The sequence below is a fragment of the Ambystoma mexicanum genome, chromosome 1q, assembly GCF_040938575.1.
Source record: "Ambystoma mexicanum isolate Mex_15411 chromosome 1q, UKY_AmexF1_1, whole genome shotgun sequence".
Taxonomy (NCBI): Eukaryota; Metazoa; Chordata; class Amphibia; order Caudata; family Ambystomatidae; genus Ambystoma; species Ambystoma mexicanum.
The window spans coordinates 100831143-100854816 of record NC_090922.1 but is presented as its reverse complement, the minus strand read 5'-3'; the positions used below and the strand labels follow the sequence as shown (position 1 = coordinate 100854816).

General features: G+C 42.4%; 1 protein-coding gene across 1 annotated transcript in view; it reads left to right on the top strand.

Annotated features, from left to right (window-relative positions):
• The window catches only part of TRAPPC2L (trafficking protein particle complex subunit 2L), a 166673-nt gene extending 157015 nt beyond the window's left edge, over nt 1-9658 (top strand). Inside the window, exons 3-5 of the mRNA XM_069635745.1 lie at nt 6907-6994; nt 7320-7399; nt 9468-9658. Of these exons, the coding sequence (XP_069491846.1) occupies nt 6907-6994; nt 7320-7399; nt 9468-9513 (214 nt within the window). The 3' untranslated portion in view covers nt 9514-9658. The remainder of the gene's footprint in view (nt 1-6906; nt 6995-7319; nt 7400-9467) is intronic.
• The last annotated feature ends 14016 nt before the right edge of the window (nt 9659-23674 follow it).

Below are 23674 nucleotides of genomic sequence, written 5' to 3'. Positions count from 1 at the left end.
CCATGCATAACCAGGGCGGTCGGAACGGTGGTCAACCGGGCGGGGGAAGTGAGCAAGGTGTTTTTTGATTTCTATGAGAACCTGTACACACCCCAGAGTGTGGCCACAGGTAACGAAATAGATGAGTATTTAGCCAGGATAACCACAACGTTTCTGTCACCAGAAGCTCTGAGCGCACTGGAGGAACCAATAACGTTGAATGAAATTAAGGAAGCTATCAAAGTTCTATCGGGTGTGAAAGCCCCAGGTTCACACGGTCTTGGTGCGGAGTACTTCAAAGAATTAATAGATGTGTTATCTCCCTGTCTGTTATTGGTGTGGGCTGAAGCACTAAAGTTTGGGGTACTGCTGGAGTCAATGCGTGAGGCGGTACTCACTCTGTTACTAAAACCCAGAAAGGCCCCGGAGGTATGCTGGTCGTACCGTCCACTGCCGCTAATATATTCAGATGCCAAAGTATTTGCAAAAATACTAACTTCTAGATTCAATCCGTTAATCCCCCACATGGTGCGCGAAGAGCAGGCAGGGTTTGTACAGGTGAGGTCGACAGCATCCAATATTCGTCGGTTATATGATATAATGGCGCAAATTCCACAGGACGTCGAGGGGGTTGCTGTATCCCTAGACATGCAGAAAGCATTCAACACAGTGTACTGGCCCTTCTTGTTTAGGGTCCTACATAACTATGGGTTCGGACCAAACTTTATAACATGTGTGCACATTTTATACTCGCAACCATATGCCAGGGCATGCTTGAATTGGGTGCTCTTGCCGATATTGGCAGTAGCAGGAGGCATTAGGCAGGGACGCCTGCTATCTCCCTTGCTGTTTGCGCTGGGGATAGAGCCCTTGGCAGATCTTATGAGGTCTCGGTATTCCCATGAAGGCATTAACATTGCTGGGCAGATAGAGCTCATAACGCTATATGCCGATGACAACATGATGTATGTCAGATCCCGGGAAATATTTGCACAGGGTACTGGCTGCAGTTAATGAGTTCAGAAAATATTCCGGACTATGCCTGAATAGCAACAAGTCGGAGGTCTTCCCATTAACTAACAGTGCACCTGAACCCAGAAACAGGTTCGGGTTGAGATGGACACATCACCATATAAAATAACTCGGGGGTCGAGATTGCTCGGTCGGCAACCCTTCTTCAGTCCCTTAATTATGGCCTGGCAGAGCCGGTAATTTTAGTAAAAAAAGGAACCTGTTCATCATTTGTATGGAAGGGGCAGATGAGGGTCAGCTGGAAATTCTTCACATTGCTGTATGAACGAGGAGGTCTGGCAGCCCCAGACTTTGAGCTCCATTACCTAGCAGCTCGGGCGTCTTATGCAGCATACTGGGTAGAGGGAGGTCCCCAAGTATCCTATGTAAAATTGGAGAAGCAGGGGAAGACAAAGGCAACTCTGCTGCACAAGCTGGCCGTAAGTACACATGGGGAAGGTTAATCAACTAGTCACCCAGGAGGCATGGTCGAGATTAGCTAAGCGTCCCAGGGATACTGTATTGTACAGCCAGGGTATGCCAATATGGGGCTCACCATTCCTGACCCTGGCGAGGGACCGCTTCTGGCAGCACACTGGCTCAAGGTGGGCATACTGAATATGGGTGACTTGGGATATGATCAAGGAGCATGCAGGTGACACCCCACTTCGGAAGCTTCAAATCGACGTGGTCTGATTTTCCACAGGAGCCACCTTCCTCTGAGACTTGATTACGTATTGTCCCCAGCGGTATTGAAGAAGTCTGCTTCAGCACTGTACAAACTAGCACAAATATCCTGGGGGGTGCAAACACCGGATGTTAAAGGGGACTAGGAAAGAGACTTGGGTGTCACTGTTAGGCAGAATTCTCAAAGATTTGCTAATTCCCTTCACCTTAGAGACCCCCAGCAACTTTGCTGGATTTTGAGGACTTGATATTTTCCCACTCTTTCATGTATTTTGATGTGCGTTTTACTCTTGTGTTCTTTCATTGTGGAGTTTTAAGATAACTCCATAGTCATCTTTTCATGTGTGTTACACAGCACTTTCAGTGCAGTGACACAGGGATGTCTTTTTAGACTTCCCAAAGGTCTAAATACCTTCTCTGGGATAAACTATGGCTTCCCAGAGAATGTAAGGTTAAATTGACTAGTCTTTTTAAATTCCTAGACCCAGCACATACTATATTCATATAGTGTGTTGCGGGGGTTACCTAGTATCCCCTGTGTCTAGAAACTCAAGTAGCAGTCAAATGCTACCCTTTTCTATTGAAATGGCTGGTGGCAGTGGTTTTACAATGAACTACCATGATTTTTCTCGACCGCGAACACAGGTAGCTAAAAATCATGCAAGCCATGTTTTTCAAGATGGCGCCTTCAGCCCCTTTCTTTAAACGGGTCCCGGTCTTCTTTTTTCGCAATTTCTTTTTGGAAAGGTCCTTCTAGTGTTTGTCTCTGCCCGCCAAACTAGGTTTGGTCCGTTTGTTTCCATGCCTTTGGCAGGCTTCAGGACTAAAGACCGCCGCTGGCGTCTGAGTGTCTGGAGTGGGCAGGAAGCGAGGGAGGTGCCCATACTCCCTGTGCATAGTCTCCTAGGAGACCCAAATGCACTCTGGCGTGATTGGCTGGCTGACTGTCTAGCAAGGGCAGCCACCATGCTGGGTGAGTGGCAGCTAGGCTGGAATGAATGGGAGAAAACTGTTTAAAAGGCGAGTCTCTTGGACTGGAAAGCAGAGTGGACCACTGGAACGAAAGGACTGAAGCCGAGCTGTAAGAGGACGACTGCTGCAACTCCTGGACCGTTGGTCTGCCCGGTGAAGCCCTGCTGCAGGTCCGAATCGCCAAAGCTCCTTTCGATAGAGAAGCCCCTTCAATGAAGACTTTTTCCTTTGAGTTGGTGGGACCAATCACCGCGTAAGCCACCTGGATACCATTTTCAGAGCTGATTAGTTTTAACCAGGTGGAAGGACACCAGCTTGTGTGCTTGATGAACAGCTACTCAAACTGAAGTGACTCCATTTTATCAGTGTTTTCCGACGAACCCGTGCAGTGCTGGATTCCCCCGACGTCCTCCCTCTTGTCCCCACGACTGAGGCCCAGGAACAGTGAGATCTGCAGGAACTGCCAGGAACCAAAATCTTCAGTTGCATCTTTTGCTTCATACTAAGGTACAGTGCCAACCCGATTGAGAGAACGCTTCTCTCGCGGTGAAAGTTCTTAGAACTTTCCCAACTTGCAGGCCTAATCAGCTTGTGGTGACAAAGCAAAAACAAAGAGGTGATGGCTGGAAGGTTTAGACTGAATCTTAACCACTGGCGATGCTCTGAGCAACCTTCCAGACCATCGTTCTTCACCTGCGAAGCCATTACAGAAGGGAAAAAACCATATGCAAATCAGGCTTGGTCCCACCTCAAAAGGGGCAATCCAGCACGAACTGCCAGGTCACATCCCTTCTGCACGAGAACACAAGCATCCCCAAACATGTTTCGGCCTTGTTGGGGCCAGCTGGGTCAGCTTGTGACCCAACAAATGATTCTTTTTCGTACAAACTACTTCTGAGAACTTTCGCAAAGACTTTACTGTTTACTTCAAGAACTGCTCTTTCTTATCTAAGACACTAGTCCATTGACTTTGGCCTAGGCCTATTGAACTGAATCGAGGCCTCTAGTGAACTAGAACTATTTTCACTGCCTAAGAAAGTATTTGTGATCTATTCTGCTAACTTGTGCCTTTTTACTCCCTTGAAAGTAACTGAAATGCCATTATGCTCCTATTTCAGGGGAGCTTTATTTTTTCAGAAACCGATTGGTTCGCTTTTGAAGTGTGTTTGTGTATAATATTAAGTTGCCTCCTTCTAGTGAATGTTTTCTAAATGATTGTGTAATAAATGAATAAGTGTTTTACAAAGAAACCTTGAGTGTAAGTATCTACTTGAACCACTGTGATTGTAAGACCTCCGTGTAACCTCTTGTACTGCTCACATTCCCTTTTGAGATATGCCTGGCTGCTCAGCTCGCTACCAAAAAACTGTGTAGTGCAGACTTATACCAAAGGTTGGTTTTGCTTACACCTGTAGTCCTAATTGTATTTGGTGGTCCCAGAGGGTACTGCATGCCATTCTGCCTAACAGTTACCTTCACTGAAACACACTGGTTACAATTATGTAGGCTAACGAGGCAGATATACAATTCCGGATACAAGTTGATACACTGCAAGGTCCTGAACAGAGTACATTTGACCCCAGCCCACCTACAGAAAATGTATCCCAATTCGGGAGTGCTATGCCCCAGATGCATGGAGGGAAATGCTGATATATTACACATGTGGGCGTGCAGGGCATTGTTGGAATATTGGGACAAGGTATGTCGAGTGTTGGAAGAGATAGTGGATCTGCCCATAACATGGGACCATACGACATGTATATTAGTATATGTGAATAAGTTGAATCTGATGAAGTGTAAATTTATTAATATTGATCTGTTGGCTAAAAGGGCTATACTGATGAGGTGGAACAGCAAAATGGGCCCCACAATTGAGGACTGGCATCAAGACATGATTTGGGCAAATGACAAGGAGGAAGTGTATACTAGCTTGATGCCGCCGGCAATCCGGCCGAGGGATATACGGGGTGGCTTTCGGCAATATCTGATAGATAGAAGTGGGGAGGAAGAAGGAGAAGAAAGTGTATTGTAAATGGTATATGTATTGAACTGCTCTCAATAATGCAATTGTATGGATTCTCTGTGCCATGTACTTATGGTTTTACAATGCGATGTCTCTGTGCAAGTTAAATAAAGATTTTTTTTAAAAAGAATGGTTATGCAGTTGATATATGATTTCATACCGAGATTACAATTGTCTTCATTCTTGCCATGGTGCTGCCTATCATTAATTCCATTGACTAACCTTTGGTCTCAAAATACAAGGTTTGGAGAGCTCACCAAGACGCAATGTCTATGAATTTATATTTGAGAGACCAAATATTTACCACTTTGCTGACCATACGAGGAGCCCATGTGAGGAATTTTATTGTAAAGACCAGAATTGAAATAATGTGTATGACTCCTGTTAAATCGTACATTTCCTGATGTCTTTATTAATATCAATCTTCATCACTATTCTTTCATGTATGCGCTGTTATAATAGTTTGTTTTTACATAACCTTTACAAATTCAGTTCTCACCCTTTCATAGTGCTGAATAAAGCAGGTATATTGCTATAACTCAGTCGTTTTGTGCCCAAGTTAATCAACCAGGCAATGGGTTGACTTTGCCCTGCCAATGTTCAAATAGCATGTCACAAATCTGAACACAGAGCTCAACAGAAGGCAAATAACCTATTCTAAATAAGACATTTCTAAGAAGATGTAGTTTTGCTACCTGCACCTCTAGTCTGTAAATTTGTATACAATATTGAAAACATGATGTAGGTGTTGCAGGTCCTAGAAAAAGGCTGCTTCTCGGGTCACCTCTGTTTATATACAAGAATATAAAAAATCTTTCTTGATTGCTCAACTGCGCTTTCTTAATATTATACGCTTAAAGGAAAGGGGGGGTTCTGTTGGTGCATCCTAACTCTGATAACAAAGAGGCATCCAATGTTTTGAAATGTAGATTCAGTATTTAACTATACAATTTGATTATGCTAATGCATGGGCCGACACGTGTTTCAACCATAAGAAACATAGCTCTTCGTCAGGGCTCTTAACTTCAACAGTTCATGCGATTTAGAAAGGAATTCTAAGTGTGTTGTTAAGTTATCATAAGGATATGTAATGTACATCAATCATTAATTCATTAGATTTCATTAGTATTATACATGCGTTTAATGTATTATAAAACTAACAAAACCAAACTTAGCATTGATAATGAGAGCAGTCATTAAGTGTGTTTATTTGTCCGTAGAACCATGTGCATTGAAACAAAGAAAAGATGCACACGAAAAAAGAAACCATATAAAAAAGGGATATTTCATGATTTAGAAATGTTTTTTTTCTTGCATCAGTCTTTAGTGCACTTAATCCTATACTGATCCGTAATTGTTTTGTTCACAGACTTGGTCAAATAATTACTGAGGTGATTCAAACCATGCTATTCTATAGTGCTTCTCTTCTACCAGTCATGCCCTATGTAGTGCAAGCAAGAGCCACTATTAATCTATCTTTGCACTGTCTGATATTAACAAGTAGCATGGTTTTAACGTGAAGTTACTCATGGAATCCCTTATGTGACAAGGGAGCAGCTCAAATATGGTGTTACCTTGATTCATTGTATTTTTAAGCAATCTGGTTCTGTGTCTCAGCAGTTCATTGCATGTTCGTTTTATGTTTGTAGCTTGTCGATAGTGATGAAATGCTTAATTGAACAATTATTGGTGAAAAAACTTTGAGAGAACGATTAATTTGTACCCAGTTAATGTTGTTTTGTACCAATCAGTATTCTGTTTACTGGATACTGTGATCTCTTATTGCGTTCACTTCCAAATCATTAACCGCATGTCCTATCAGAGTTAGGATGCACCAACATAACCGATCCTTCATCATCATGCTGTGAAAATTTGATTTGGGTAATCTTAATCATGTCTTGGTGTGCACTGTTGTGAGCGATCATTTTTCAAGTAGATGGACTTGCTGCTCCTTATTTTGATGGCTGCATGAGTTTATTTTTGCTTATGTGACGGACTTGTTTGTTGCTATAAAAAAGACACTTTTATGGGGCAGAAATGCTGCCTTGCATTTTTTTTACTGTTAACCCCTACTGTGAAAAGGCCCTCAGCCTCCCTCAATATGTACTTTAGCTGCCTGGTCAACTTTCCACCTTGTTCACAGCTGAAGGATAGAGCAAGTGGGTGCATCCAAGAATTTAGCATTTTTGTTTGCAATTTCTTATGACATACCCTTTCCTTTACCAGATGTGCAGATACGGATATGTTACAAATTCTAAAGTAAAATTTGTCATGGTTGTTGATTCTTCAAACACCGCTCTCCGAGATAATGAGATCCGCAGTGTAAGTGTGTTAAACTAGAAAGCATCTTGCCTCGAGGGCAGTATGGCCAATACTCTTGCTTTAATGCAACTGTACAGATGTGCTGACATTATATTCCTGTTGTAACTTTGCATTCTGTTGTAACCTTAGTTTGTTTTGCTGCTTTATTTCCCTAGCCAATCTACTTGGTTAGCTATCTAGGACTTTTCTGCACTTAGTGGGTCAATTATTGAGGCACATGCACAATAACCAGGCTCTTTCCTCAAAACACATCTATTCATAGTAGGTCAGTGTCTTATTCCTTATTGTTAGTAATCTGTATTTCCTAACTTTTCTATTTTTTCAGATGTTCAGAAAGTTACATAATTCATACACGGATGTCATGTGCAACCCTTTTTATAACCCTGGGGATCCCATCCAGTCCAGGTGAGCTGGCCTCTTGGCAGTGCATCTTTAGCAATGTTGTCCAATGTGAAGCTATAGAATGAAAACGTCATGCATGGTGTGGAGAACCGTACAATACGACCGAAAAATGCTACCACGAAAGGTCCGAACACCAAATGTTTGAACCTTTGGTGGTAGCATTGCAGGAAAGTAAAAAAAAAAAAAAGGCTGCTGGCATCTCCCCCGCAACACCCTGCTCACTGTACTGTGTGGTATAGTGAGCGGGGTGTTGCGGGGGATACCCCCGCAGCACACCCGCAAAAGAAAAAGGGGCTGTCCCGTGCAACACTCCGCTCACTATAATTTACAGTATAGTCAGTATAGTGAGCAGGGGTTGCGGGGGACACTCCTGCAGCCCCCGTAGTATGTAAGTGTGTTTGCATGAGAAAGGTGCAAACTTTTGGTAGTTCGCACCTTTCTCATGCAAACTCTCTGGCCGCGGCAAAATCAGCTGCGCTCGGATCACTTAGAATCGTGGAGAAACACCCACACCTAAATATGTGCGTTCCATGTGAAAATATGAAAGTCCCTCTGTCCAATGCTTAAGAATATGGAACAGTAATTGGTAGAAAAAAATCAAACACGAAGCAGAGGTTTTGCTAACAATGTACCCCCTTCTCACCTTCCATTTACCTCCTCAAAGTTACACGGCTTTCAGTGCTATAGTGCCACTGCTAATTGTCATTCCTTGGGTGTCTATTGTAACCTGTACAGAGATTGGGCAAGGAAATCTGACGTGTGACTGTGTTGGGCGATACAAATAACCACTTGAGCCTCAGTGCCTTGGGGGTCCTCCCAGCATACACCTCAACAAATCAGAAAATGTCTTTTTTAATTCAAATGACAAGCATTCTAATGTTCATTAAAATATTTATGGCAAACCATAGAGGCTGATGACAAATCCCTGTAACCAAGAAATTATTTTAATTCCTAACCCATTCCACAAGAAAATGCTGCCATGAGCTGATATATTGTTCTCCCATTAGTGATGCTTTACGTTCTGGACAGTTGAGTTGTCTCTATGAAGTTGAAAGGATATGCCAACCCGACTTTACTAAAGTAGTATAAGTCTATGCAGACAATTGGGACGATTTGCTAAGATGTACAATCAACATTGGGCAAAATAGTCATAGGTATTAAAAATGTATTTGGATCCATCGAGACCAAAAACAGTATTGGCCTCGTCAACTGCGGATTCACACAGAGGAATTGGTGCCTGCAAAATGTACATTTTATTATTATATATATATATTTTTTTTCAAAGGTAGAAGCCCAGTTAACATCTTGAGTGCCCTTGATTCCCACGAGAAAAATACTAGGTATGCAGGTTCCCAGAAATGCACTGATATTAAGAATTTGCTTTCCACCTCGGCTGGTAATTCAAACTAAGTAAAACATACTGGAGTTAATGCGTTGAGAGGTGGTTGTACTTTTTCTCCTTCCAAAAACGAGCATTTCAAAGTGCAAATCGTGTTTAAAATGAGGCACGTTCAACACTTATTTAACAGCTTTACTGTGGAAGGTTCTTGATTTAAGTGCTGGCCGCTTAATCAGTGAACTGTGCAATGACATACTCTGCGTTTAATTGGTTACCTTTACTGGTTCTGGCTTTTTGCTGCTGTTCTTCCTCCCAGTATTGTATGCAAGACTACATGTAAAACCTGTGTTGTAATATGATTCCGTATATACAATATGTGATTACCATTGATTTTAATGCTAAAAAACTTTGTGTGCCTGCATGCACACATATTGCCTACTACTTTATGGGTCTATTGTTCTACTTTTTGTAAAAAAAAAAAAACTTACTGTACGCTTAGTTTCTCCTCCAGTAGCAGCTTGAATACAAATATTTACTTACCAAAAAAAAGTTTCTAAAAATAGAAGGATGAGCCTTTGCTGCAGCGCATTCCTTTTCTTTTCATAATTTAATCCTTGCTATTTCAAAATCATATTCCAGCTTGGAGAGGCATTCAAATCCTGAAGTTGTTGTATCAAAGCTACTGACTTGGTATTACTGATGATTTGAGATGGTATCATTTTTCTCCAACAGGGCCTTTGACAACATGGTCACCTCCATGATGGTGCAGGTGTGCTGATTGAGTAGGCGTTCCTTTCACTCGCATCAACAGATGACCGCGCTGTATATAACTTGTATAATTATCAAGACAAGACTCTTATTTAAATATGTAAATATTATGTGGGCTCCTTTTGTGTTAAAATAAACACACATTCCTGTTTTAATTTAAGTTTGCTTGTTATTTCATTTATAGACCTTTGTAAAGTGTGAAGTCTTTTGATCAGCTAGACAATGTTTGCTCTTCTGTCCTCTGGCAGCATGTCTGCCTCCCATTAACCAGATGGTCAATAGTGGATCCAACATTGTTGACAGTTATGCCCATTCCCAAATGCAAATTGATCTGAATGGGCCAAAGGGAATTCATTCTGACCATTGTCAAAGTAAATCAGAGATGCCTACTGACCACCGTTTTGTTCAACCTTCATACCGAGGATCTATGGAAAGCTGTCATTGCTCACTGAGAAGGTGCCAAAAATTGGCAACAATAAGGTCGTTGGTCAACGTCTATAATTGGCATGCCGACACTCTTAATGCAAATGGAGCGTACTGAAAAGATAACAAATATTTAATCAATGAAAATATATAGTGAAAATATATATTTTTTCTAAAACAAAAAAAGCTAAAAAATCCAACAGTCTAATACATTATCTGTGAATGGGAAGACTGAAAAAAGTGAAAGCCCACACATACCTCAAAGTAACACCTCCTGAAGTAAATGTGAATGGAAGCTGCTTGGGTCATTTTCTAATGCAGAACCTTCTGCAATTTGTCATGACTAGAGTCGAATTTCCCAATATAATTGAATAAAATAATGGAGGCAAAGTTGGTGAATTGGACAAATAGCAACTGTAAAGAGGAACAAATAGAATGTTTTTTATTTGCCTGCAGAAAGCGACCCTAACAGTTATCTTGAAGATAGATGCAGCCTGTTTCTCTATCGTAAATGGAACACGTGCGCTACTCCGTAAACAGGTACATCAGTGCAGAGGAACATTTGGTCGAGCAAAGTTGGAGGGAATTCATATTTGAAGAACACAAATCAAAAATGAAATCGGCCTCCTACAGAAAGCAGATTTGTTGGACATTATAACTATATTGGAAGAAATGGCCCAAAATAAAGTTCCAAAATTGCTTTAGAGAAAAGATGAAAAATAAATTCTGCAATCCTGAACTGAAAAAAATGGCACAACAAAGTAGGCTGTGCACACTTCTATGTACCTTGGAAAAATATAGTTTACCCTTGACTGCACACCCAAACAAGATGCAGCTTATTTGTGTGCACGCTACAACATGCTGCCATTAGTTGAGATCGCAAAGATAATGTGATAAATGTCAACAGAGATTTGGCTTTGTGAGCTCAAGGGGCGGCAGTCTCTGTTCTACTATATAACTCTTGTGTCCGAGATACAAACTATGATGAAAGTCCCCTGCCCTGTTTTGGGTACTTCTGTTGGGCTGTTTCAGGGGGTCAGGTGCTTTGTAACCCAATGGATGATATACCTGGTGGTTGTATGGGCAGGATCATCTCCTTACCACCACCTATTTTCATCCAGCAGGCAGGGACCATTGCATGTGCTAACAAAGTTATTGGCCCTTTAACAATGAGGCATTCATACAGGAATGCTCAGGAATTCTTCCTGAACATAAGTTAACAAATGTTTGTGTTTAGTGAATAAATCCATACATTGGTTGTTATGTGAGATTGTAATCTGGTAAGACATTTTTCATTGTGCGAGAGGTAAGATGTCCATGGGTAACCGCGACTTTATTCAGATAACACTATTTAACCCAGGTTTGGCTGAATGGCTATTGTCAGTTGAGCTTAGATCATGCCCCCCAGCTTGTACTAATATTCCTCTACGACCCAGATTAGCAATGTCCAACTACCCTTCTTCTAGTGCCCCTAACAACCTGAATTTCCAGAAGAGAGTTATGTGTGGGACTGCTGAAGGGTTGGATGAGATTGATTGATTGACTGGCTGGGACAAACGGGATTCCTCTTAGTGTGGCACAGGAGTCTCAGCAGACCCTGCAAGTGATAGAGATCCTCGCCCCAAAGGGATTAAGTGTGCCTTCGTGGAACGCAGCAGGGCTCCATAAATTTATGATGGACTTGTTTCATTCATAGATTTGACATTGTCTATTTCATTCATAGATTTGACATTGATATTGCCTTCAGGAAACGTGGGCTAAGGAAAACCTAGAACTACAAGGGTTCAGTCACTATAGCCTAGGTGCAACAAAGGCCTAAGAGGTAGACCTAAGTGAGAGTAGTTAGTATTGATTTGCCCAGCATTGGATTTGACAGTCAAACCATTGCAGACTGGCTCAGTGGATCTGCAGTGTCTTGAGGTGATTAGCCCGAATAGGAAGTATACACTGATCTTTAGCATTTATAATGGGACTGGTGGAAGTGTTCTATGGAAAGCCTCAAGATCATGTCCTATGATTACAGAAAGCCAGAACGATGATAATCACCCACCTTTTATCTTAGCTATGGGGGATTTGAATGTACAATATGAACCCATTGAAGAACTAGATAGATTTTGGGTTGACTACAATGTAGCACTTGGCATACCCAAATTGGAGTCTGTTAACCCCAGCAGGCTCCATCCAGATGCCATTGAAGTTGCCAGGTTAATAAGTGAAGCAGGGCCGCGATCTTGTAATGGGAGAGTCTCTCCGGACAAACCGGCATTAGCTACTTATGTAGGGCTCCAGGGTAGCTCTTGTATAGATTATATTCTAAATAGTGCAGCCGACTGGGATATAGTCTCTAGAATGAAAGTAATTAAGTGAACGGACAGTGGCCATCGCTCATTAAGCTGCACTTTTTGCTCAGAGTGGGGAGGAAAGGACACCTCTGGAGGACAAAGGGGTGAAAGTATGATCACTGTTGCTGGTAATGCAAAACAGGTGGTCAAATGGTCATCAAATGACCAGATTGTGGCCCGGCCAAGCATTTATGTAAGTATCGATCCCCATATATTGAGTATTTGTCTAGCGGTTCACATGTCCACAACTGTGGGAGATCTATAAATAGATATGGTGAAGAACTTGACTCCTCATTTTTTTTTTCTTCTATCTGCACATAAAATCAGGAAGTATAACCTGGCCAACAAAGGGTGGTTTTATGACTGTCAGCTAAGCAGGACATAAGGAACTATTTTACAAATGTGGTTATGATTGAAAGCCTCATTTGAGGCGCCTTCGGGCTAATTACAAAGCGGTAGTGGCCGTAAGAAGTCACAATATTTTAAGAACAATTGGGATGAGTTACTGTCCTGTAGTGCAAATGGTGATCATGTAAATTTCTGGAGGGATGGTGGGAGGAAATGAGGTGAAGTTGGTGGGGCCCTTTCTGTCACACTTCACCTGTTGAATGGTTTAACCACTTTAGTAAACTCTACAAGAAAGGACAGAATGAGCCACATGCATACCCACATCAGTCTGTTGGGGAGAATTGTGCTGAACCCCCATTGATATTTTTAATCACTGAAGTGGAAGAAGCTATAGCTGGGTTAGGGTGTGGGAAAGCGCCATGGCTGGATGGAATCCCGATTGATCTGCTAAAAGACGAGCCATCTGTTTGGGCTCTCCTATTTTTTTTTCTTTATTTGTATATAGTTTACATATGAAACCTTTACAATTAATGCACAAAATCCATCAATCATAAAATACAGTCCATATTAGATACACAATTATCCAGATTTAATCATCCTGGTCCTTCTTATTCAGAACTTCTTAGAGAAAGCAAATACTCTAGAGGCAGAATAGAAAATGGGAGGAGACGGTTCTTTGTTTGCCAAATCTCAACAATAGTAGCAGTTTCTTATTTTAGGGATTTCTCACATACAGAGGAGTCAGAGAAAAGATCTAGAGATTTAATAAAGCCTGCCACTGCCAGTCCTTCTGTGGTACTGCAAATTGATAGGCATCTTGATAAAATATAGTCCTCTTCTCCCATAAAACCCAATTTGGCAAATTTCTCCATATACAGACTTCTTCTTTCTTGAAGCTCAATGCATTCAAGTTGAAGATGGTGACTAGTTTCCAAAACCCCTATCTTTTGACAGAATCTGTACAAGGTATTTGTGTCCTCAACAACCTTCCTTCTCTTCATTACTTCTTTAGTTTGGGCCCCCCTATTAATGCAAGTATTTTATTATGTCGCAAGAACGGGGAATGTCCCTCAATCGGGGGGTGAAGCTATTATCCCCTTGTACAAGAAAGGAGACAAGGGCCCTGGGAACTATAGACCGATATCACTGCTTGATGCGGTGGGAAATGTGGTGTTGCTGGCCCACCTGCAGTGTTGGGTTCTTGTTCAATCACTTTATATTAAGAATGGTGCTTTTGTAAGTTGGTGGCTGGATGGAAAGACCACTGAAACCTTTTTGGTAGAGTGGGGGGTCAGACGGGGGTGTGTGTTGACCCCCCCCCTCCTATTTTGTTTGTATATAAATGTAATAATTGAAGAACTGTTTGTGCTGTCTTGATCCTCCCAAAACTGGATGTGATATATTTCCCCCTCTGCGCCGTACCTTTCTTTCATGCAGATGATGCAGTGCTGCTATCCACTAACCCTATGGGCTTAAGACGTAATTTGAATGTTTTTGTTAAAATGTATAATGTACTTTCAATGGAACTTAATACCACGAAAACTAAGGTAACAGTGTTTGGTCACAAACGTAGCAAGAAGATTAATTTGAGAGTTTTAATTAATGAGTGTGTTTTAAAGCAGGTATGTTTTTATGATTACCTAGGGGTTAGGTTCTCGGAAGATTTATCTTGGTCTGCGCATTGCACTAAGGCTGTGACCATCCTAGAAAAATACAGCGGCAGAATTTGCTGTTTTGTTTTTCAGTACATGTGGGAGAGGAGCAATTTCCCTTGCTCTAAAATTGTATAAAGCGCAGGGATGGGTGTCAACTCTTTATGGGGCTGAGCTATGGAGTCATTATACGGGCACCCAGATCAAGGTGGCTGACAATCATTTCCAGAGGTCTTTACTCATGCAACCTAAGGGAGCCCCAATGGCTTGTTTGCGCTGGAAATGCGACCTTGTGCCTTTGTGCGAAGTAGCGGGTAGTAAGCCACTATTGTTCTGGACTAGACTGTGGTGTACGCCCGAACTTGCAAAATATAGGGAAACGATCAACAGCCTACGAAATGTGCCAGCATCACGTTTGTTTCCATGGCTCAAGCACGTCCATACAGAGTTTGCGGGTTTGGAGCTGCCAACTTTCTGGTCCAACTTAGAGGGGCCACAAAATGGGTTAAAAAAAATAAATGTGGTTAAATTAAAGTGCTGTGATGCTATTAAAAGGAACATGGAAAGGACTGGCACTGGTTTCAAGACTGGTGCACCCTATTTATTGTTGAAACAGACAGGGCTTTGATCCCTATTTAGAATGTGTGGACCCTGGGTATGCGCAAGCTTTGTTCTTTCAACTTCGTAACAACACTCTTAAGGTGGCCAATTTACTGTAAAATGTATTAGTCCCTCAGATACCCAATGCAAAGTTTGTGTTAACCCAGAGGAAGCGTAAAATCATTTTTTACTTTTTTGCCCAGGTTATCAGGATCTTAGGAGGTGCTACTTGGTCCCTCTCTTTAGATTAAGGAGTATTTTGCATATGGAAGTGGCTGTGCAATATTGTAAAAGTACCACTGATGTGAATGAAGTTTATTATATTACAACATTTCTCCATAGAGCCTGGTTAAGAAAAGCGAAATTGAGTTTGAGAGGTTGTGGAGCGGATTTTTATGAAGGATTGTTTTATTTACCTGCTGACCTTGTTCTCTCTGCTTATGTTTCTTGATTGGTGTTTATTTGTGCACTGTATTTTAAAATGTGATCTTAATCTGTAACAAATGTATTGATTCTTTTATGGTACCTATCGCCGAATAAAGCTTGTTTGAACACACAAATGTTAGTGAAGCAACCATCACAGACAAAGAAAAATAAAGGTTATAATTACCCGCCTCTGCTCCCGAGGTAGATGATTGGCAAATGAAATGGCAGACACAGCGCCTAAATCCGTGGTCCATCTGTCTCTGGAAAACTGTTAAATCTACTCTTTACTATCAGCAGTTAAACGGAAACCAATACGCTACCTACATGTATACAAACACGCAGGTGGAAACATTCCATTGAAGACCAATCCTGGGGAAAGGGATTGAGTATACAAGTAAGCAGGGAAAACCCAAGGTGTGGGTGTTTTGAAATAAGGAAGGAGCAAGTGACTATTTGAACATTCAAGGTGGTGGTTGGAGGAGAATAGCATGAGGTGGTATCTGGATAAAGCGATAATGTAGTGGTGGCAGAGGGACAGGAAAACAAGTTTGGGGGCATGAGAAAAACCCAAGAGGATGGCCCACTGAGAATATGTAGTGGTGGGAGAATAAGTAGTAGTATGAGATGGAGGTGATAGTACTTTATGGGAGGCAACCTACTCCACAATACCTTTTGAAAGCAAAGAAGATACTGTAAGTGCCAGGGAATTTCCTGCAATCATAGTGAACTATTTCAGAGAGTCATTTCAAACTAATGCCACTTGGGGGGAGGAAGACTTAAGATTTTACTTTATTGGTGTTGGAAAAGGGGCTTTATGGACTTTCAATGGATTAATTTTCTTAAACTGATACAACTGAGAATAAAGACTGCAATTTTTTTGGTTTAAAATGGTAAATAATTTGAAAAACTTTAAAAAGAGCCTCTAAGAACTGGTCCAAGAAAGATTTGGCTTTGTTTCCTTCCTATGGAGATGTGAGGAAAAGATAAGAGCGGAATAACTCCAGGTTGGAGCCTCGCCCCAAGTAACACATCCATATATTTTATTGATTTATATATGTACACTTGATTACCCTTACATTTGAAGAATAAAGAATTGCAAAATTCAAGGACAGGTGTGGTGTAGTCTGTTGATCACTGTCCACAGTATGACAAAACAAATTAGGGTGATATTCATGCCATTGAAGACCGGTTTGGCACATAATCATCACCCTGAATAGTTAAAGGAAGGATGAGATTCCAAAAAACGTGGATAGCAAAGGTCCCCCTGCCTGAACAAAGTAGACTAAACCCCTGCGTAACACTAGAACTCTGCAAATGGTGACAAGCAAGACACATGCATCAACTCGGGAGAGACAGACCCTGAGCTCATACGCCTCATTTTACTACATGTAGGAATTCCCCAACAACCCTTTTGAAGAGTTGTTACATTTCTTGCAATGGTTTGAGAGGGCTCCAACAGAGAATGTGGAAGCCTGTGCCAAAGAGGTTCTGGTTGGGATCTAGACTTTCAAAAGAAGCAATGGAGAGGAAGGAGAGGAAGAAGAGAGGCTAACTGTATGATGCTGCATTGCAAGAAAAAAAAAAAAGTTTGTGAAGATCTACATGCGTACGAGTCTTCATTGGATAAGTGGCGATCTAATACTGGCGATTCCATGACCCCCTTTGTTTTTACAAGCACCAGGTCTCTGTCTTATTAAGTGGCCAGACTAGAAATACGGTGTCTAAGGTAAGTCCATGGGGTTTATGGAGCGCATTTCACTTGTGACAGAAAGGACTACCTTCGAATGGATTGTGTCCTCCCACGTATTCCTCATCTTAGATATATATCCTTACCTTCAGTTTCGCCTCAGAACATTTTTCCTCTTTCCAGCAGAGGACAACATCGATGTCCCTCAGCGGCCTCCGTCGAGCACCGACGTCATCAGTTGTATAAAGGCCTCGAGCGCGCCCGTTGGCTTCAGTTCCGTGTTTTCGTTAGCTTCGCTTCGGATCGAGATAAACAGCGCTTCAGTTATAGCTAATTATGTTGTTTTCTTTGAACCCGTCCACACCGAAAACGGGTTTGAAGAAATGCCAACGGTGGGGGAGAAAAATGTCGCTGACCGACCCTCATCGCAATTGCCTCTGGTGCCTCGGTTCCGACCATCGAATCAACGACTGTGGTTCTTGTCAGTCAATGACCCATAAGGCCTTGAAAGAAAGAAGAGGTAAACTGGCGGTGGGGGAGGAATCCTCAAAGTTTTCTTCGAGAGGGAAGAAAGACTCGGCTGAGTCTTCGGCGAAACGCCATAAAAAATCCAGATCGAGGAGTAGATTGAGAAAGTCCTCTTCTTCGTCCAAAAAAGCGAATAAAAGACTGCACCGATCTCCCTCTTCCTCGACTACATCGGAGGAAGTTATTACGTGTCCAACAAAGCATGACTCCCCTAAAAAGTGGGAGGCATTTAGAGCATCGTTGATGAACATTTTTGAGAATGCGGCCCAGACCCCCTCAAAAATGTCTGAAGACCATGCCTCTACGCACAAAGAAAGTGACAGGGGAAGGTCTAAAACTAGGAAATCCAACAAGAAATTGTCGAGGGTGTCTTCTAGGGATTCTTCCCAAAACACCTAAAAAGAAAAGCCTTCCAGTGCATAAACAGGAGGCAGACCTTAAGAAAAAGACCTTAGACGTTGATACGTCATCGAGAACCTCGACGAAAACATCTTCGAAGCCTCCATCGAAGGCTGTCGAGTATAAGGGGTCGACGACCCAACCGAAAAAAGTTACGTCGAGTACACTATCGACGACCTCAAAGACTCCTTCGACGGCGTCAATTGTCTCGAAGGCTCCATCGACGACATTCATAGCGCCTTCGAAATCATCAAAGAATACCTCGACAACATCGAAGGTAATAGCCACAACTTCTACGCCATCGACGCTTCTGTCGACGTCGACACCAATTGCAAGGGTGAAATCAACACCAATATTAAAACCTATACCTGAGAAGGTATTTCACCCAGAAAGCAGGCATGATTTTTTCCAAACTATGTCATCTGTATATGGAGAAATGTCTTCAGGAAATGAGGAGGATGAAGAAGATGAACCTGAAGTTTCATCAGCAGGGGTAAAATATGGTACAAGAGAAGTCCCTGAGGAATTAATTGCTCTTCACTAAAAAAATGCAAGACCTTTATGAATGTTTACAATCTGCAAGTGGACTAGATACGTCCCCTGAATACGAGTTTGAAAAACCTGATCCAGCAGAGCATGCTGATTTGGGTTCTAGAAAACTTATGAATAAAGTAACAGAATTTATGGGATGGGGTAGAAACTCACCTGTATACCAAGATGATGACATGACGGATATCCTGTCAGGAGGTCCTCAACCAGACCCCATACTTTCCTTTCATATTGCCTTGCAAAGGAGAGTAAATGCTGCTTGGGAAAAACCTGAATCCATTCCAGCAGTAAACAAAAAATATGTGGCAAAATATAGACCTTGTAACTCTGATTCAGAGTACTTGAGTAAGCATCCATCTCCTGAGAGCCTGGTAGTTCAAGCAGCCACATCAACAAAAAATGCTGCATACCCTAAAATTCCCCCTGATAGGGATGACAAAAAGATTGATGCATGGTCGAAAAAGGTTTTTACATCAGGGAGCATGGCTCTAAAATCCACAAATGTATCTTGCACTCTGGCGAGATTCACATATACTGTGTGAAGAGAGACCTAGGCAGTTTTGCCTGCAGTGTGGGCCGCACACCCTTATATCCCAATGGGATCTTCTTAAATGTTTTGACTGCTCAACAATTGTACTCAGCCAATATTTGATTCTAAATTCTGTGGTTTATTATGGAGCTTCAAAAAGACAAAGTGTCATTGCTTTTTTTCAAAGAGCAAACATTGTGGGATGGCCAATGCATTTCAGACTTAATAGTCCTTCTTCAGGGCCTTATCTGATCTGAACAAGTAGCTAATAGCAAACATCAATATTGGTTTATACGATAGAGTCACAGTTCACCAAATCCCAACATAATTCAAAAACATAACCATCAAGATAAAAATAACAATAACAGGGTACCCACGTACATAAAAACACACATGAGAGAAAAGAGGAGAAAGGAAAAAGCATGTATGAGCATATTTCATTGCATATATAACATCCACCAACTTATTTCATTACAATATCACATTCAGTATGTGGTTCTCCCTTAGCTAAATCCCATATGTCCCAGTTACAAATACAGATGCACCTCATGTGAAAGTGTGCATACTATCAAAGTGATTGTCAATGCCTTAGACGCCTTCTTATTGTGCCTAATAATTGGTTCTATGTAAGCCTATGCATAAGCTGTTGTGTTTATGTGGCTTGCACTCCTAAAAAATCTGGCCTTTCCAAAAGTTGCCGTTCACCAGTGCGAATTCTTTCGCTTCAATGTGTGGCGCTGCCGTCCTTGTCCGATAACACAAAACCTATTTAAGTGTGATAACGCTCTTTAAATATACAGCGTAACATATTTAGATTGCCTAACCTTCTTAAGCTCTCACACGCAGCCATACCGAAGTCTCATTAGTGCGCATCACATACCTTGTGTGAAATGTCAGCCTGGTGTCAATGCCATTACACGCTGACTCATTGTTAGCTGTCGGCCTGTACCTAAGTAAACCGTGAGTGTTGTCACGAGAGTGAGGCTATGGTTGCTATGGTAACTGCCACCTCTAACATGGCCGATTGTCCATGTGAAAGCCGCCATTATGCGTGGGGCTTCATAAAGAAAAGACTTGCTCGTGTTCGTCAAAATCAAATGATGTAAATATGCTTATTATATCAGACTTTGTGACGGATTAGACACGCGTTCTATTTGGCATAATGTAGATATTGAATACACACTTAACTCTCTAAATATGATATATTAATGCCTGTGTTGACTGCCACTTTGGATGCTGCCTGATTTGGTTTGCATGACTTGATCCAAAATCCAATCGCAGTATATTTTGGTTGGTCAGAAAAACATATATTTCAATTGAAGTTTCTATACATGTAATGTCATATTATTGATTAAGTATCACAATTTACAACTAAACACAGGCATTAATATATTATATTTAGAGAGTTAAGTGTGTATACAATATCTACATTACGCTAAATAGAACGCTTGTCTAATCCGTCACAGTCTGATATAATAAGCATATTTACATCATTTGATTTTGACAAAATGCATTGGCCATCCCACGATGTTTGCTCTTTGAAAAAAAGCAATGACACTTACTTTGTCTTTTTGAAGCTCCATAATAAACCACAGAATTTAGAATCGAATATTGGCCGAGTACAATTGTTGAGCAGTCAAAACATTTAAGAAGGTCCCATTGGGATATAAGGGTGTGCGGCCCACACCGCAGGCAAAACTGCCTAGGTCTCGCTTCACACAGTCTATTTTTTTTGTGCTGTCACACGGTAGCACAATTTAGTGGGCTGCACCCCAGAAGTAATATTATCTACTGCAAATTGATACAAAATATAAGGAAATTAGCTGTGCCCGCTCTAGCCCTCAGTTCTCTCTCTGAGATTCACATATACTCTGTGGGACTGCATGTCAGCGGTAGCTCAACACATCCCGGAAGGAGAGGAATGTGATGGTTTCCTATCCATAATAAAAGATGGCAAGGAGGCTTCGGGGGAATGCCTTCAAGCAGGTTTGGACACAGCTGATAGTATCAGCAGGTCCATGGCGTCTAGCGCAGTGCTACGCAGATTTGCGTGGCTAAGGAAGTCAGGTTTCGCACCAGATGTTCAATTTAGACTTCTTAATATGCCATTTGACGGCTCGAGGTTGTTTGGCAGCAAGGCAGATGAAAGTTTAGAGCAGCTTCATACCTCCAAGGCAGCGGCAAAATCACTCAATGCCGTTATAAGACAACCTCAACAACGCCCCTACACAGGCTCATTTTCCTGGAGGGGTCGTCCCTTTTGTTTTTACTCCTCGTTTGGGAGAGGAAGGGGACAGGCCAGTCGGAGGACAAAGGAAATTTCCTCGGGGGCGAGGAAAAGGTGCTAGAAATGCCCCAGCAGCGGCATCTGTCCCTTCAGCCGCTGCTGGAGCTGCTTGCGCAAAACCACTCTGAGGTTTTGACCCACAAGACCCTAGTGGGAGGCAGGATCTCACAGCATCTGAAAGAATGGCAGGGCATTACTTCAGATGCTTGGGCACTGGAAACAGTATCCCAAGGTTACTGCCTTCCCTTTCAAAAGAAACCTCAGAATCACCCACCGGAATACAACTCAACCAAAAATCCAGACCCACTCCTGTTGCAGGAAGTTTTAACCCTGCTACAGAAAGGTGCAATAGAACATGTACCTGTAGCGGAGAGGAACAAGGGTTGGTATTCCACAGATTTCCTCATTCCAAAGAAGGACGGAGGACTGAGACCCATCTTGGACTTGGGAAACTTGAATAAGTTCCTCAGGAAGGACAAGTTCAAGATGGTCACTCTTTCTCAGATCCTTCAGGCTCTCCAAATTCAAGACTGGTTGGTATCATTGGACCTCCAGGATGCTTACTTTCATGTGCCAATCCATCTCAAGCACAGAAAGTACCCGAGGTTCGCGATTGGCAATTCCCACTATAAGATTCCAGTTCTGCCATTCGGGTTGAGCTCCGCCCCAAGAGTTTTCACCAAGTTGATGGCGGTAGTGGCAGCAAGTCTCAGAAGAGAGGGGATTCATGTCTACCCCTATTTGGACGATTGGATAATCAGGGCACGTTCCCCAGAACAAGCCCGGGATCATCTTTCCAGGACTTGCCAATTCCTTCACAAACTAGGGTTTTCTCTGAATTTAAAAAAATCAAACATGATGCCATCACAGAAGCTCCAGTTTATAGGAGCAGTCTTGGATACTTGTACGGGCAAAGCCTCGCCTCCCAAAGAGAGAGCTCACCACATTCTGCAGATGGTAACAAAGTTCCAGAATGCCCAGTATCTACTGGCTTAGATTCTCTCAGGTTGTTCAGTCTCATGGCATCCTGCATTTTACTTGTGCCAGAAGCCAGTTTGAGAATGGGATCCCTTCAATGGACTCTCAGGACTCAATGGTCCCAATTCTCAGGGGAAATGTCAGATCTTTTACAAGTTCTAACCAGGGTGGCACAGGATCTACAATGGTGGGCTTGCAGACAACACATCCTCAGAGGAAATCTTTTTGGCAACCATGGCCGGAGATAACAGTAGTGACGGACGCCTCCCTTACGGAATGGGGAGCTCACACCAACGAGTTGATGATCAGCGGTCGTTGGTCTCCATCGTAGTCCAAACTACATATCAACCTATTAGAACTGAGGGCAATCAGACTAGCACTGAAGGCCTTCCTGCCAGCTGTACGGGGAAAGAATGTCCTGATAATGACAGACAACACTGTGGCCATGTACTACCTCAACAAGAGAGGAGGAGTAGGGTCACTACCACTGGGCAGAGAGGCAATGCAGCTCTGGTTCTGGGCAATACAAGAAGGGATCTCTCTGTCTGCCATTCACCTAGCAGGAGAGCAAAATACAGTGGCGGACACTTTAAGCAGGCAGAGCACAGTCTCCCACGAGTGGGAACTAGCTCAGGACTTCCTTCAAGAGATCTTCACCCTTTGGGGAACCCCTCAAGTGGATCTGTTCGAGACAGGAACCAACCGGAAGTGCGAACTGTACTGTTCAAGGGAATTTCCCCCGAGAGGAGCTCTAGGAGATGCTTTCGTAGTGGACTGGGAGTTTCCGCTGCTGTATAAGTTTCCTCCGGTCCCTGTGATCCCTCAAGTAATCGGAAGGTTGAGGAAGATCGGGGAAAATCATGATCCTAATTGCCCCGGATTGGGCTAGGAGAACGTGGTACCCGGACCTTCTCGACAGGTCCATCTGCCCTCAGATACGTCTTCCAAAAAGAGAGGATCTTCTCTCACAAGATGGAGGTCACTTTCTCCATCCAGAGGTCAACATACTCAACCTTCACGCATGGCTTCTTAGAGGTTGAGATACAAGGATTGGGACCTTTCCGGATGATGTTATGGAGATTTTGCTTTCAGCCAGAAGGCCAGCAACGAAATCTCTGTACCGGTGTCGTTGGAACAAGTTCAGTAACTGGTGCAGGGATAAGAATATGGACCCTTTTCAATGCGATATTCCAATACCATTATCTTTTCTGTTACATTTGGCTAATCTGGGGCTCCAGGTTAGTACGATAAAAGGATACGTAGCAGCGCTATCTATCTTCAAGCACTCGTCAGAAGAAAAATCTTACTTTAAAATACCTTTGATAACACAATTTTTAAGAGGCTTAAACAATGTATTTCCACCAATACCTTTTCAAGTTCCTGTGTGTGATTTAAATTTGGTACTGAAATTTCTGACGTGCAC